At 51.9% G+C, this 15,882-nt stretch overlaps 1 protein-coding gene across 1 annotated transcript in view; it reads left to right on the top strand.

The window, feature by feature from the left end:
* The window catches only part of Ryr1 (ryanodine receptor 1), a 107,632-nt gene that overhangs the window by 60,650 nt on the left and 31,100 nt on the right, over nt 1-15,882 (top strand). Inside the window, 18 exon segments of the mRNA XM_048791254.1 lie at nt 425-439; nt 1,621-1,791; nt 3,267-3,326; nt 3,583-3,720; nt 4,129-4,241; nt 4,419-4,515; nt 4,743-4,849; nt 6,087-6,138; nt 6,261-6,329; nt 7,606-7,705; nt 8,025-8,104; nt 8,197-8,273; nt 9,328-9,401; nt 10,022-10,039; nt 11,114-11,194; nt 15,370-15,458; nt 15,552-15,680; nt 15,763-15,867. Of these exon segments, the coding sequence (XP_048647211.1) occupies nt 425-439; nt 1,621-1,791; nt 3,267-3,326; nt 3,583-3,720; nt 4,129-4,241; nt 4,419-4,515; nt 4,743-4,849; nt 6,087-6,138; nt 6,261-6,329; nt 7,606-7,705; nt 8,025-8,104; nt 8,197-8,273; nt 9,328-9,401; nt 10,022-10,039; nt 11,114-11,194; nt 15,370-15,458; nt 15,552-15,680; nt 15,763-15,867 (1,575 nt within the window).

Raw genomic sequence — 15,882 nt, 5'->3', positions numbered from 1 at the left:
TGGGGTGGGGCGGGGCGGTGGGTGCGGCCCCCAGGGCTCCCGCCTGACCCTCCTCACCATCCTGTCCTGGTCAGAGAGCAGTTCTTAGGGCAGCTCCTCTTGTCCCATGTCCCCTCCCCTCCCCCCTTCTCTCTGTCCTCTTCCTCATCTCCCTCCTCCCTCTCCTTCCTGGTCATCATCGTCCTCCTCCTTTCCCCATTTCCCGTCCCCCTTCCTCCTTCCCCCACCACCCTTCTCAGGATGATGCCCTCCTCAGGTTCATTAAAGAGCAGCCCCCTCCACCCAGGGTCTGGAGATGCCTAGCTAAGGGATGGGTGGCAGGGTGGGGCAGAGGAGCTAGGGACTGCCACTTTGGAGTTGGGCCGGGGGTCCTCTGTGGACAGGGGTAACCCTTCTTGTGTCTGTCTGCACCCCGGTGAAGCAGGCGGGAGACGAACAGGTCAGCCCCACATCTGGAACCTTCCGCATGGCTCTTGGCTAAGACCTCCTTCCCCCAACCCCAACCCCAACCTCTCCAGAACCCCTGCCCCTGTTCCTATCCTCTCAGCCCCCAGTTCCCATCCTCCTCTTCCTCTTCCCCGACCCCCCATTCCCTTCCCAATCCTCAGCTTTTGGCAAATTTGTTGGAAAATTTTTGTTTTTGTTTTTGTTACCAAAAAAACAAAAACAAAAAAAAAACCCAAACTTCAGCTTTCCCCAAAGCATCGTGGGCTGAGGTCAAGGGGAACGGGGCTGGAGAGGCGCATGGTGGGAGAGGCAGCACTCTGTGCGGTGGTGTAAGGCTTGGGCTCTGGACTCAGACAGACTTGGGTTAGACTCCTGTGTTGGTTGGTAGTTGTGTGACTTTGGCCAAGTGTTATCTCTCAAGCCTCTGGTGGCATCCAGCCAGTGGCTCCCAGCGTCTGGGCTCTGAGAGGCCTCAGCGAAATGCATGTGTGCCCTTCAGCAGTGCCTGGCACTTGGGTCATGCTCGGTGTTGCCAGCCGGTGTGGATGTGGCTCTGGCCGCAGCTTGTCCCCGGAGCTTCTCACTGGCATGACGGGAGTGGCCCTGGCCAGGGTCTGCATCCAAGGCTCCAGAACACGGCTGTGGGACTCTGTGCCCCGTGTTTCTGCTTCCAGATCCCTCGGGATCTCTCTTGCGTCTTCTGTCCCTCATCTCCTTGTTTGTCCCAGTCTCTCTGTGTCTCTTTTTCTTTCAACTTTTCTCGTCTCTTGGGACTCTGGGTGGTCTGCTTCTTTATTTCATTCTCGGGAACTCCATCTTGGAATCTGAAGTGTGGGGCTGGGCATGTGGCTGGGAGAGAGGGTTGTACTGGGACATCTTAGAGGATTCTTGGGGAGGGACACCAGAAGTTGGGGAAAGCCCAGGATCTGGGACAATCTGGAAGGGCTGGGATTGAAGTTGGGAATGTGGAATGGGGGCTTGGGTCTGAGAGAGTCTGTGCTCATGGCTAGAAGTCGGAGGTGCAAGATCAGCAAGGTCGGGGTAGAAATGAGGTGTGCTTTGAAGTTGGGGAGGGGCGCCTGGCATCAAGGGTGGGGGATGGAATGTGGACAATGTATACAGTTGGGGCTGGAGCAGGGGCCTGGGCTAGGACTGAGCCCTGTGTCCCCACAGTCGGGTGGTTCCGATCAGGAACGCACCAAGAAGAAGCGCCGTGGGGACCGGTACTCTGTGCAGACGTCGCTGATCGTGGCCACACTCAAGAAGATGCTGCCCATCGGCCTGAACATGTGTGCTCCCACTGACCAGGACCTCATGGTGCTAGCCAAAGCCCGCTATGCTCTGGTGCTTATCTAGCAGCCCCCGGCACCCATGGGACCAGGGGACCCTAGTGAACTCCCAGGGCCCTATGGAACCCCCTCAGGACCCCACTAAGCCCTCCTCCAGGACGCAGAATACTCACTGAGCCCTCTGGGATGCCCCAAGCTCTCCCCCAGGGTGCTGAGGACCCCACTCGAGATATTGCCAAGGCTCCACATACTTAAGGACTCTAATTAGGAAGCTCTAAAGACCCTCGGGACTCTAGTGAGCTCTGAAGAACCCTACCAGAACTTGCCAAGTCTGCTGAGACCCTGGACATCCCCTGAGACGCCATAAGCCTCTCTGAGACTACTCTGAGCCCTCTACCAAGACTACCAAGGACCCCCACCCCCAATGCTTTGGGACCCATTGAACTTCTCATGCCCCCTGCCCTCTCCTGTACCTCTCAGGAGTGGACCTGTGGGTTCCCACCATGCCCTCCAGCGCACTTCCTCTTGCCTTCAGGCCCCTGCTGACCCCTCCACTTAGACTCTGTTGAAACCCAAACTGAGCCCCCAAGGACTCTCAGGGGCCCAGTGAACTCCTGTGATCCTACTTAGCCCCTCTTCCCCAGGACCACTGCAAACCTCTGCAGACTCCAGTCTCCTAGGCATCAAGAGACCCAGCCCCCAGGTCCTCTTAAGCCTTCCAGGACCCCAGGGAGGCCTCACTCACCCCTTGTATGGGACAGCAAGGACAGTCCCCCTCAGGTTCTTCTCAGCTTCAGGAACCCTAAGGACGCCTCCTAGGATTCCTATTACCTTCTCCAGAATTCTGCTAAGCCTCTGGCAATTTACTGGTTCCCACCCTGCGGCCTGAAACCACTGACTTGGCCCCTTGTATCACAAGGACCTCTTTCCTGGGCCTCCCAAATCCCCTTCCCTCAGGACTTTGAGCTTCTTCTAGGACCCAGTGAGTCCTGCCATGACTGCAGAGTCCTCTAGGGCCCTGTGATCGCTCACACTGGTCCTCAGGAACCCCCTCTTGGGACCACAAGTAACCCCTACCCTGCTGAACCCTCCTTTGGACCCTGTTTAACCAGTGACTTAAGTGACCTGCTTCGTCCCCTATGACCTCTACTGACCTTGCCAATTCCCTGCAAAGCCCTCCTCACCTTTTCTGATCTTCAAAAACTGCCCATCCCACCTCAGCCCTCCTCTTCCCGCCCCCAGCCTCTCTTTGGCCTGATTTGACCTTTGATGATATTCTCTTGTCACCCTTTCCCTCCTCTCAGACTTTCCGTGAGGCCCTTCTCATCCTGACTGTCCCTTCAAGGTGCCCCTGTGACCCCCTTGTCCTTCTAGGACACACCACTGCCCACTGCCCTCCTGGGGGTCCTCTCAGTTTCTCCCAGGGTCCTCCCCACAGAAACCTCTCGCCGGGCCCCGGGGCAGCGGGCCTAGAAGAGGGAGGGTAGGAGCGCTGGCCTCCAAGTGACCCAGCGGTCCTTGTCTTCCCAGAAAGACACAGATGAGGAGGTCCGAGAGTTCCTACAAAACAACCTCAACCTTCAGGGAAAGGTAAGCCTCTCATCGGCCACCAAAAGGTTCGGTCAGAAGACAACTGCAATAACAGCCAAAGTTTGAGCGCCTACTGTGTACCAGGTACCGCAGGACCTTAACAGGCTCTCACCCAATGGAAGGTTGGCCTTCTGGAGAGGAGGCAGGGCAGCCGGGAGGCTGACCCTGCGGGGAGCGCCCTCAGAGAAGCTGGGCTGAGCAAGGAGTGAGCGGGCTTCGGAGCTGCCCTCACGCCGGACATCCTTGCTCCCCGCAGGTCGAAGGCTCCCCGTCTCTGCGATGGCAGATGGCCCTGTACCGGGGCCTCCCGGGCCGCGAGGAGGAAGCCGACGACCCCGAGAAAATCGTGCGCAGAGTGCAGGAGGTGTCTGCGGTGCTCTACCACCTGGACCAGGTGGGTGGGGCGCGAGGACGATTGCTGAGTGGCCAGACGGCAGTCTGTGGGCGGGGCCTAGGGCTGGCCTTCAGTCTGTGGGCGGGGCCTGCGGCAGTCTGTGGCTGTGGGCGGAGACCCGGGAGCCTGGAGTGGGAGGCGGGGCTTAGAATGGAAACTTGGATCTACAGGGGGGAGGGGGGGCTGCATCCCGCATCCGGAAGCCAGACGGAGGGCCTCCAGGAGACGTCACCCCAAGGATGAAAGTCTAGGCCCAGAGGCAGAGCTAGAACCTTAACTCCGGGTGAAACCAAGATGGTCCCTCGGCGGTGCATGCCACCTGCACGAGGACAGTTTCACCTAGGGCTGGGGGAGGGAACCTGGCCAGGGGCTCGGTCCGGGGACATGACAAACTGCCCCTCTCCGCAGATTGAGCACCCCTACAAGTCCAAGAAGGCCGTGTGGCACAAGCTGTTATCCAAGCAGCGTCGGAGGGCCGTCGTGGCCTGCTTCCGCATGACGCCCCTGTACAACCTGCCCACGTAAGGACCCCGGCGGGCGGGGAACGCGCCAGGGCAGCACAGGGGCTGAGGGGTCTGGCGGGCAGGGTGCCAACCCCGCGGAGTCTTGGGCATGGTGGGGGTGGCAGGTGCATGGCCGTTCAGGGGCTGAGGCTGGAGGAAGGCAGGTCTCGGTGAGCGCAGACGTTTGCCCTGCAGGCACCGGGCATGTAACATGTTCCTGGAGAGCTACAAGGCCGCCTGGATCCTGACTGAGGACCACAGCTTTGAGGACCGCATGATAGATGACCTTTCAGTGAGCTGGGGCCTGGGGGCTATGGGAACAGGGTTGGATAAGTCCAGGGGAACCCTCCCCACCGAGGGGGATAAAAATGGGAGCTCCTGGCTTGGGTAGAAACAGGGTGTAGGACTGAAGAGAAGTTGGGGGGGGAAGCTCCAGAGCAGCAGGGCTATGGGGGAGACTGGAGGGGACTCCAGAACCCCCTCCCCCAAAACCAAAACCAAGCCCTCTCCCTCCCCCAGAGAGCTGGGGAGCAAGAGGAGGAGGAGGAGGAAGTGGAGGAGAAGAAGCCAGATCCCCTGCACCAGCTGGTCCTGCACTTCAGTCGCACTGCCCTGACTGAAAAGAGGTGAGGACCCTGCCCAGCTTCAGAAATGGCCTCCACCTGGGAGTGTGGCCCGAGCTCCTTTCTCACTGGGCCTGCCAAAATGGAGTGACCGCAAGATTACGCCCTATGGTCACAAGATGGCTGCTGCACTTTCAGGCATCATAGCCACATGCCGTGTCCTATGAAAGAGACCTGGAGTCTGACCTTTTATGTCACTTTGCTAGGCAGGGCCACCCTGTACCACTGTGCAAGCTGGACATATCCCAAAATTTTCTCATCTGACAGTTCACATCCCAGACGATGTGGGTTTAATAGACTTCCCTAGAAGAAAAATGTCGTGTCTGAACTAAATCAGGATGTTTTGAAAAAAAATGACAATTTTCCAATTATATTAAACAATTAATTCTCACAGGGATCCACAGGAAATGGTGGCTTTTTCTAATTCACTTGAAGCTTTCATTCATATGAGCTAATGAGTCTCAGGAATAAATGGTAGCAAGGGGGCTACTGATAATGATGATAATAACAGTAACCGGAGGCGACATTTATGAAGTGCTTATTATGTGCCAGGCATCCTGCTAAGCACTTGCCGTGTGTGTGTGTGTGTGTGTGCATGCTCACTTAATCTTCAAACTCTGAGGTAGATATTCTAACTTCTTTTTGTGGATGGGGAAATGGAGGCACAGGGATTTATTTTTCTCATACAATACAAGGTCAGAAGCAGCAGGACAGTCAGGAGCTGGAAAATGGCACACTGATACTAACAAGGACCCAGGGTCTTCTTCACTTCTTGCTCTGCCATTCTTAGCTTGTGTCTTATGGTCACAAAATAGATGCTCCAGCTCCATGCATCCCAACCACATGCCAGGCAGAAAGAAAGGGAAAGGCTTTTTTCCTTTAAGCAAGACTTCAGGTCTTTTTATCCAGCAACGGAAGCTCTCTCTGACTTCTCCACGTATCTCATTGGCCAGCATTCTGACCTCAGGCCACTGCTAGTTGAAAGGGCCACTGGGAAGTCAAGGAGACTGAGGCAGGAGGATCGCAAGTTCAAAGCCAGCCTCAGCAACTTAGAGAGGCCCTAAGCAACTCAGTGAGACCCTGTCTCTAAATAAAATATTAAAAAGGGCTGGGGATTGGCTCAGTGGTCAGGTGCTCCTGAGTTCAATCCCCAGGACCAAAAAAGAGGGGGAAAAAAAAAAAAAGAATAGAAGTCCCCTCCACTGGCCCTGACTGTCTGTCTCCTTGCTCACTTCCTCAGCAAACTGGACGAGGATTACCTGTACATGGCATACGCGGATATCATGGCAAAGGTAAGGCCCTCTCACCAGCCAGGGCAGGCGCCCTGCTCCCCAGCTGCAGTACCTGTTCACTCACAATGGGGAGTGGATGGGGTTCTCCTCTCACCACCCCTTCACTGATGTCCCCTTCCCAGAGCTGCCACCTGGAGGAGGGAGGGGAGAGTGGTGAGGCTGAGGAAGAGGAGGCTGAGGTTTCCTTTGAGGTAGGTGGGACCAGGAGGTCCTAGAGGGAAGGTTGGGGGACCCTGGCTGTAGTTGTCTCCCATTCATTCAGCATGTGACCATAGAGCAGTTCTTAGGGACATGGTGGTGACCAAGCCAACCTGCTGGGGAGACAGACACATCAACCAAGAGTAACAGCGCAGGGTATTTCCCATGGGACAGAGGTGTGGGGGCAGTGGAGGGGTACGGGGGGTGGCTCAAAGGTGTACAGCAGCCCAGGCAAGTGCTCGACCCAGCCTGCGGGAGGGCATCAGGGAGGGCTTCTCAGAGGAGGAGGGGTCCAAGCAGAAGGACAAAGGGAATGTGCCACGGAAGAATAGGAGACCGACCTTCCAGGCAGAGGGACAGCATATGCAAGGCCAGACAGAGAGAAGAGTAGACATGCAGCTGGCCAACCCGTTAACGTTTTCTCCAGTCTCTTAAATTTTCTTATATCAGGGTCCCCTCTGGCATCTGGCAAAGTGATTCTCAGAATCATGTTTTTAAATGTGTGAAACGGCCAGGGGCAGTGGCACATGCCCGTAATCCCAGCAGCTCTGGAGGCTGAGGCAGGAGGACGCAAGTTCAAAGCCAGCGTCAGCAATTTAGTGAGGTGCTAAGCAACTCCCTGAGACCCTGTCTCTGAATAAAATACAAAAAGGGCTGGGGAGGTGGCTCAGTGGTTAAGCGCTTGAGTTCAATCCTCAGTACAAAAAAAATAAATAAAGTATAAAGTAAACACATATCAGAGGAAACAGATACGAAACAGTCATGAAGATATTTGGAAATTAAGGTTGTGATTTTGTAATACGTGCACTTCTTTATTCATCCGTCCAATGATAAGATCTAGCAGTGGGTCCGGTACCTACTGTTCTTGCGAAGTACTGATGAATGTAAGTGACATTTCAAGATGTCTGTAGCAACAAGAATGTGACGCAGAAACATGAGTCTTCTTGGTGACAAAACCACAGGTTCTGCAAACACTGCTATGATTAGTGGCGTCATCTGTAATGGAAAGAGATGCTGAGTTTCCCTTAGAGGGTAGTGAACATGAACACGGGACTCCTGTCTTCACCCAAGTCCACAGATGCCCTGGACTCTGTCTAATGACTCTCTGGCAGTCCCTGGGCCCAGGCTAAGGCTGTTCCATGTCCAGCCTTGATGCCTGTAGACCTTGCCCTAGGCCCAGCCCTGTGCTAGGGTGGGCGGGGCTGAGGCTGAGGGGGAAGGGCTGGGCCGGGAGCTCAGGCTCCCTGGCCCACTGTCTGCTGTCCACAGGAGAAGGAGATGGAAAAGCAGAGGCTGCTGTACCAGCAGTCGCGCCTGCACAATCGCGGGGCCGCAGAGATGGTGCTCCAGATGATCAGCGCCTGCAAAGGTGCCCACCTGCAGCAAGTGCAGGGGCTCTGTGCACACCCACCTGTCCTCGCTCTCTCCAGCGCCCTGTTCCCTGTGGACCCAGCACTCACACATGGCCATCATGGCGCGCCTAGGATTTGCATTCACACCTAGCCTTTCCAAGTTCCCCTTGCACACTTGCCTTGTGATTTCCCGCCCATCCTTCAGTCGCCATGGCCCCTACCTTGCTTGGCACACAGCTCCACCCACTGCTCTCCCATCCCTGGGACGCTGCCTTCTGGTGGGTGGTGTCCCCAAGCGGGGTGGACCATCTTTTGCCTCTCCTCCACTCCCTCCAGGAGAGACAGGGGCCATGGTGTCCTCCACCCTGAAGCTGGGCATCTCCATCCTCAACGGAGGCAATGCTGACGTGCAGCAGGTAACCAAGGTGCAGGAACTTGGGAGGAGGGCTAAGAGGTGGGAGTGTCCCATGTGACCCCCAGACCCCCTCCCCTTCTGCTCCCTCTGCAGAAAATGCTGGATTATCTGAAGGACAAGAAGGACGTTGGCTTCTTCCAGAGTATCCAGGCGCTGATGCAAACATGCAGGTAGGGATACGGCTCAGTGGTTAAGTGTCCCTGGGTAAAATCCCCAGTACCCAGCTCCGCCCCACCAGAGAGAGAGAGAGAGAGAGAGAGAGAGAGAATGAGAATGAATACTAGAGGGACATAGCCACTCAACGTGGATAGCTGCGCAATTCACAGTAGCCAAGCGGAGGAGCCAGCCTCGGTGCCTGTCAACAGACAAATGGATAAAGAAAATGTCACACACACACACATACACACACACACAATGGAGTTTACTCAGCCGTAAAGAAAAATGAAATTATGGCATTTGCTAGTAAATGGATGAAACTAGAGAACATGATGCTGAGTGAAATCAGCCAGATCCCAAGTCAAGGATCGAATGTTTTCTCTCATGGGCAAAAACTAGACCAAAATAAGGGGAAAAAAGGAGAGAGATAAAAGGGGGAAGGAAAACAGAGACGAGGTCAGTGGAGTTGAAGGGGGGACGGCAGAGGGGAAGAGCGGCAGAAACTTTCCCATGTGCCTGTGTGAACGTGGCAGTGACCTCTACCTTTATGTATGTCCATAAGGCATTGATTTTAAAAACTACAAACAGAAGAAAGATCAGTGGAACAGAGGGAAGGGAACAGTGGGAGGGAAGGGTGAAGGAGTGGGCACTGAACCGGAGCGGGTTGTATTCCAGGCCTGTGTAATTGTGTTAGAATGAATCCCAAGGTCATGGATATCTATAATGAACTCATGAAAATATAAAAGAGTGAGTTGAACTGCAGGGGGCGCTGACGCACGTCTGTAACCCCAGATGTGCTTCTCAGGAGGCTGGGGCAGGAGGATCCCAAGTTCAAGGATAGCCTGTCCCAGAATTAAAAAAAAACAAAAAAAAAAAAAACTGAGAATGTAGCTCAGCGGGAGAGCAACCCTGACCTCCATCCCTGGTTCCAAAACCCACCAACCAAACAGCAACAACAAAAACAGGAATGAGTTGTATTATAGATTCTGGGCAGTGGACCGAAGGTCGTGGAGGGTCCAAGGGGACTCAGTGTCATCACATTCTTGCTGTCGTCCTTTCTTTCCTCAGTGTCCTGGATCTCAATGCCTTTGAGAGACAGAACAAGGCGGAGGGGCTGGGCATGGTGAACGAGGACGGAACTGGTGAGACCCTCTCTCGGCCTCCCTCTCCCTGGGAAGTCCTCCCTCAGGAAGCCCCTGCCCCTCCGCGGCCACCGCCCAGAGTTCCCTGCCCCTAAGACACCCGCTTCCCGAGAGCTCCCTTGGGTTCCTCCCTGCTGGGGCCCCATCTTGGCTTCCCATTCCTCCAGGATTGTCCCCCGTGGTCCCCACCCCTGGGTGTCATTCTGTCCTGTGTTCTCTCACCCATCACACACGGCCCCGCCCTCTTCGTGCCCCAGTCTCCTGCCCTGGTTGCTGTTCTCTCATTAATGTCCCTAATCCGGGTTAATGGAGTCTCCTCTTTGCTGTGTTTTGACGTGTCTAACTTTCTCCCTGACCTCGCCTCCTGCCTCTCCATCTCCACCTGTCCTCCCCTCTCCCTCCCTCCCTCCCCTCCCCTCCCTTGGCTTTCACCCTCCTTTCCTACTCTTGTTCTTGCTAATCCGCTTCCTTCTGTCTTCTGGCTCCTTCTCTCTGTGGACTGTTTTTCTGTGTGTCCCTGTCCTTGTCCTTGACCGTGTCCCTGTTTTGCTGTCCGTCTCCGTCTTTCTTTTTTCCCTCTTTTCTCCTGCTTCCTCCTCCCATCCTGTTGGCTGCCCCAGTCATCAATCGCCAGAACGGTAATTCCCCCGCCCGCCCGCGCCTTGCTGTGCCGCTGCCCTTCCCTTCTAACCCCACCCGCCCCCTCCACCTGGGGACTGAGGATCTGGGGCATAGGGAGAGGTGGGGGTGCCATGGCCAAGGAAAGTCTTGAGATAAGGAGTTCGGAGACCAAGATTCAGGGCCCCCATGAGTCCCCAACGAAACATGGCACGGACACCGGGGACACGCCTCTTTATCTTCCCTAAGCCTGTTTCTCCATATGTAAAGTAGAAGCCAGAAAAGACAGCAAAGGTCTTTTTCTAGCTGGACATTGTCGGACTTCCAGACCCAGATTGGCAGTCCCGGGGTGGGGTGACCCCTACTCCCACCTTCTCTGCTCTCTGCACCCCGACCCCAGTTTGGTGGGTCAGCAAATCTCCCATCCACCGACCACACCGGCTGCCCCCAGCATCCACTCTGATTGGTTTGCGCCTGCCTCCCCGCGCCTGCGCCGGTTGACCCATTCACCTTCCAGCTCCTCCCTTGCAGCCCACCAGGATTGGCTTCTCTCAGATGCCCATTCCGATTGGCCCATGTTTACACACCCACCCTGGATTGGTACTTTTGAGGCATCTGGGCCAATCAGCTGGCTTTCGATCCCTATCTCTTATCCCAGCCCAGTCCTCCCCTGCTCAGAGCTTTTGTGGGAAAGTGACCCGAACCCCCATAATCCATTAACCCCAGCAATCTGGAAGGGGTCAGAGGGTAATACCTGTTGCTTGAATGTCTATGGAGTCAGCAGACACTCCCAGGTGTCACTCAAGTAGTGACATCAGAGGGATCCTGATGCTATAGAAAGACACTTGAGACCCCAGCTTCATGACCCAGGGTCCCTCCAGTCTCCATTTACGGATGTCGTGGACTCGAGGTCAAAACCCTTGGTGTCATGGATGCCTACAACCCTTATAGTGTCTTTGAAGTAGTGGCCGCTCCTCCCAGCACCCCAGTGCTTTGCGCATGAGTGTGCAGTGTGCGTGGGTCGTGTGCATGGATGTGCTGTGTGCTGGCTTCACCTGACCCCTTTTGGGTCCTGCCCTGTCCCTTCCACTCAGGAGAGAAGGTCATGGCTGATGATGAATTCACACAAGACCTGTTCCGGTTCCTGCAGCTACTCTGCGAGGGACACAACAATGGTGAGGACATGGTGGGGGACGCAGAGGAAGCTGTGTTTGGGGGTCATCTGGAATGGTTGCCTGAGTTAATTTCCAGCTCCCCTTTCCCCTTATCAATGATGGCCTCACCAGCCATTCAGACCTCATCTAATCTCAGTCTGCCTACCTTCCAAAATCCCCCTGGAAGTCCTGAAAATTAGCTGCTTGACTTCATTTTCATTTCCCCCCAGCACTCTGAGTCCCCAAACGTAATCTGCCAAAATCCAATTTGGCTCCAAATCAATTTGCCCAAATGGGAGTTAGTCACACTGGTTTTCCCACACAGGCATTTGGCAGTCCCTGGAAGGTTCAGCCTGGGGCGGATTTCCATACTTTGGGTCTGTAGGAGAAAAAAAGTTGCCTGTATTTTCAGATGAACTGATCAGATTGATTCATTTATTTTGCTCTAAAATGCACTGCCAGGAAGAAGGTCTGCAGATCCTTTCCTAACATAAGCAAGGGTTTCCACGAGTTTTGTTCTGGTTCAGTCAGTTTAACAAGATCAAGGATGCCACAGTGAGTTAATTAAACATACTGCTAATGGGAACATGTAACCCCATGTGGCACACAAAGTTCGCAGCATTAAAGGAACAGTCAAAATTCTGTGCAACAGACATTCTACCCAAGGCCATTTCCTATAACAAACATGTGCAATCTCAAGATTGTGGTTACAATGCTTAGCAGGTGCTTATGAAACCACAGACTACCCGGAAATTAACTTTCATGACAAAAATTGGAGTGATTAGAAGTCTAACTTCCAGCTGGTGCAGTGGCGCCCGCTTATAATCTCAGTGACTCAGGAGGCTGAAGCAAGAGGATCCCATTCAAGATCAGCCTGGACAATTTAACAAGACCCTGTCTCAAAATAAAAAGGGCTGCATCTGTAGCTCAGTGGCAGAGTGCCCTAGAGTCCCAAGATATCTCCTTTATCCTTTTCAGTAAAGGATAAGACACAATCCATTGTTTCCATTGTTCCACATTCTCAAAAGCTCATGGATCTGAATTTTTCAAGGTTTAAAAAAATATCTTTGTGCCATGTGACTAAGATTTTCATTCTTTAATTTTAAGTATTTATTTATTTTTGGTTCCAGGGATTGAACCCAGGGGCCCTTAACCACAGAGCCACATCCCCAACCCTTTTTTATATTTTATTTGGAGACAGGGTCTTGCTGAGTTGTTTAGGCCCCGCTTAGGGCCCCACTAAGTTGCTGAGGCTGGCTTTGAACTAGCAATCCTCCTGCCTCAGCCTCCCAAACTGCTGGGATTACAGGCATGTACCACGGTGCCTGGCTCATTTTTTTAATTTTTATTTTAATTAATTAATTAATTAGTTTTTAGTACCAGGGATTGAACTCAAGGGCACTCGCCCACTAAGCCACATCCCCAGCCCTATTTTGTATTTTAGTTAGAGACAGAGTCTCACTGAGTTGCTTAGCGCCTCCCTTTTTGCTGAGGCTGGCTTTGAATTCGAAATCCTCCTGCCTCAGCCTCTCAGGCCCCTGGGATTACAGCCATATGCCACTGTACCGGCTCATTCGTTAATTTTTAATGAAAGTGGAATCAGCCTTTGAATGTAAAATGAATTTTATTCCCTGTGCTGTGACTATTTGAAAGTGAGAATGTTCTTACAGGTGGGATTTCTATCTCCCAATAAATTTGCAATCCAGTCTTCTGCCTAAATTCATAAATTTACTAACCAGCTTGATCAAGTACATATTTGAAATATCTTCCAATTCTCAGACACCTTGCATATCTTGAGTATTCACTATGTCCCTTCTTTTTTTATACCTTTTCTATGACAGTGTTCTCCATTGGATGAATTCTTTAGAGCAGCATAGATCTAACAATTTAGGCATATAGTCCAATTCAAATGAGCATGAATCCATATAGCCATTTAAAATAACACAAAGAACTTAGAAAACAGAGTTGATGGGGAAGGCTGTGCATTTGGGTTTTTTTATTTTAAAAAATCTTGAATATTTGAGTATGCTTTTCCTCTATAACATGAAGCCAGACAAAGTGGGCATTTTGGTGAGCCAACCTGATGGAGGGATTAAGAATTGTCCCCAAGGAGGTCAGGTGGAAAGAACAACTTAGTGGGGAGGGGACTCTCAAGGGCTGTGAAAGCCATCCTTGCAAGATGACATTGCTGGGGCTGGGGATGTGGCTCAAGCGGTAGCGCGCTCGCCTGGCATGCGTGCGGCCCGGGTTCGATCCTCCAGCACCACATACAAACAAAGATGTTGTGTCTGCCGAGAACTAAAAAAAAAATATTAAAAGAATTCTCTCTCACTCTTTCTTAAAAAAAAAAAAAAAGATGACATTGCTGCAGACATCGAAAGGACTTGACTGATGCCCACTTTTGTTGCCTGGACAATTCAATGAATTGGTCATTTGGCAAATGGGTCCACAGAGGTGGTTTTCATACTAACCTAGAGTCCTTGTGAAAATACAGACTTCTGGCTGTGTGCAGTGGTGCACACCTGTAATCCTAGCAGCTCAGGAGGCTGAGGCAGGAGGATCTCGAGTTCAAAGCCAGCCTCAGCAAAAAGCAAGATACTAAGCAACTCACTGAGACTCTGTCTCTAAATTAAAAAAAAAAAAAAAATAGGGCTGGGGATGTGGCTCAGAGGCTGAGTAACCCTGAGTTCAATTCCTGGTACTCAACCCAAAGAAGGGGTTGGGGTGTGGCTCAGTGGTTAAGCACCCCTGGATTTAGTCATTCACGGTACCAAAAAAAAAAAAAATAGCAACTTTATGCAATAGAACAATGTTTTTCAAATAGTGGCATCAACTCACTTGAAATTCTGAATCAGTTTAATGCAGAAGTGTCCCCTCCTGGTAGCCCATTGGCATTCCTGGGCAGCTTTAAGACACTGAAAGCCGAGGTTGAGAGGTTGGGAACTACAGATTTAGTGGACTGTGGTTGGAATTCTTTTGTAGTTCATTAGAACAGTACAGAAGAGAAAAAATGCCAGAGGATTGGCATACAGAAAGGATATATGAAACTTTGTTTCAAGTGTAGATATAATTTCAGATTAAATAGGCATACTGGGTCTCAATGTAAAGTGGCTTTCCTGCTGTAGATTGCAGTTAGGAAACACTGAGAAATTTCTGCATAAGAATATAAACTTCACAAGGGCTGAGACTGTTTTCTCATCGGCTCTATTCCCAGAGTCTGGAACAGTGCCTGGCATATGGTGACCACTCAAGAAATTTGTTGTGTCAAAGAATAAGTGACACTCTTCACTTCCTGTTAGCAAATAGAATATTTTGAATAGCACTGGGAGGTAGCTCAGTGGTAGAGGGCTTGCCCAACATGTGTGAGTTCCTGGGTTTGATCTCCAGTACCCCCACACACACACACACTCACATGTATATGTGATCCTCATCTCCTTGATGCCAATCCTTATCTCCCCTGGCCTTTAAAAAGAGACACTCAATAAATATTTGCTGAATAAATAAATGAATGACCACTCTTGCATCTTCCCCACAGATAGTAAGCACTCAAAAAAATTAAGAAACAAAAGGAGGACCTAATCTTTATTTTCACTACACATACTAGGTGCTCAATAAAAAAATTGTTAGGGGAAAAAACAAATGAATAAACGATTGATCTTCCACAATATCTGGTACATAGTAGGCCCTCAGTAGTAATTTTAGATAAATAATCCTCCGTCTTCCTCTGACACATAGTAGGTACTTGATACATAGCTATTAAATAAATTAATGAGGTTTCTCACTTTTGAGTTAACCCACACTTTCTTTCCCTTCTAGTGCATAATTCTTGCTTTTCTAAAAAAATCTCTGCTGTGCCTCAAAACAATTCATTACTTTCTGGGCACAAGCCACACATCTGTAAACCCAGCAATTTGGGAGGCTGAGGCAAAGGAAGTACTAGCTTCAGCAATTTACCAAGGCCCAAAGCAACTTTGTGAAACCCTGTCCTGAAAAATTTAAAAAGGCAAGAGATGTAGCTCAGTGGTGAAGTGCCCCTGTGTTCAATCCCCACTACAAAAGTTAAAAATTAACTAATATATACTTCCTGGCATACCATAGGCACTCAGATATCTATTGCACAACGAACAAATGATTCCCTGTCCACCTCCCCTAACACGTTAGGTGCTCAATGAATGAATGCCTTTTCACCTCCTTAGATTTCCAAAACTATCTAAGGACACAGACAGGGAACACGAACACTATTAACATCATCATCTGCACAGTGGACTACCTCCTGCGGCTGCAGGTGAGGATGAGACCTCCCAGGTGGGACCTGCCGCAGGGCTGCCGTGGGACCATGATTGACCCCAGCACCTCTCACACCCTGCCCACCCCACAGGAGTCCATCAGTGACTTCTACTGGTACTACTCGGGCAAGGATGTCATTGAGGAGCAGGGCAAGAGGAACTTCTCCAAGGCCATGTCGGTGGCAAAACAGGTGTTCAACAGCCTCACTGAGTACATACAGGTAGGGCCAGCACGCTGGGATGGGAGGAGGGGCAGCCCTGCATCTGGTGCCCTGCCTGGGCTCACGCAGCCCCCTACCCCAGGGCCCCTGCACCGGGAACCAGCAGAGCCTGGCGCACAGCCGCCTCTGGGACGCAGTGGTGGGATTCCTGCACGTGTTCGCCCACATGATGATGAAGCTCGCTCAGGTTCGAGCCCCTCTG

The sequence above is a fragment of the Marmota marmota genome, unplaced genomic scaffold (assembly GCF_001458135.2).
Source record: "Marmota marmota marmota unplaced genomic scaffold, marMar, whole genome shotgun sequence".
NCBI classification, from domain to species: Eukaryota; Metazoa; Chordata; class Mammalia; order Rodentia; family Sciuridae; genus Marmota; species Marmota marmota.
This window is presented reverse-complemented; position numbering and strand designations above follow the sequence as displayed.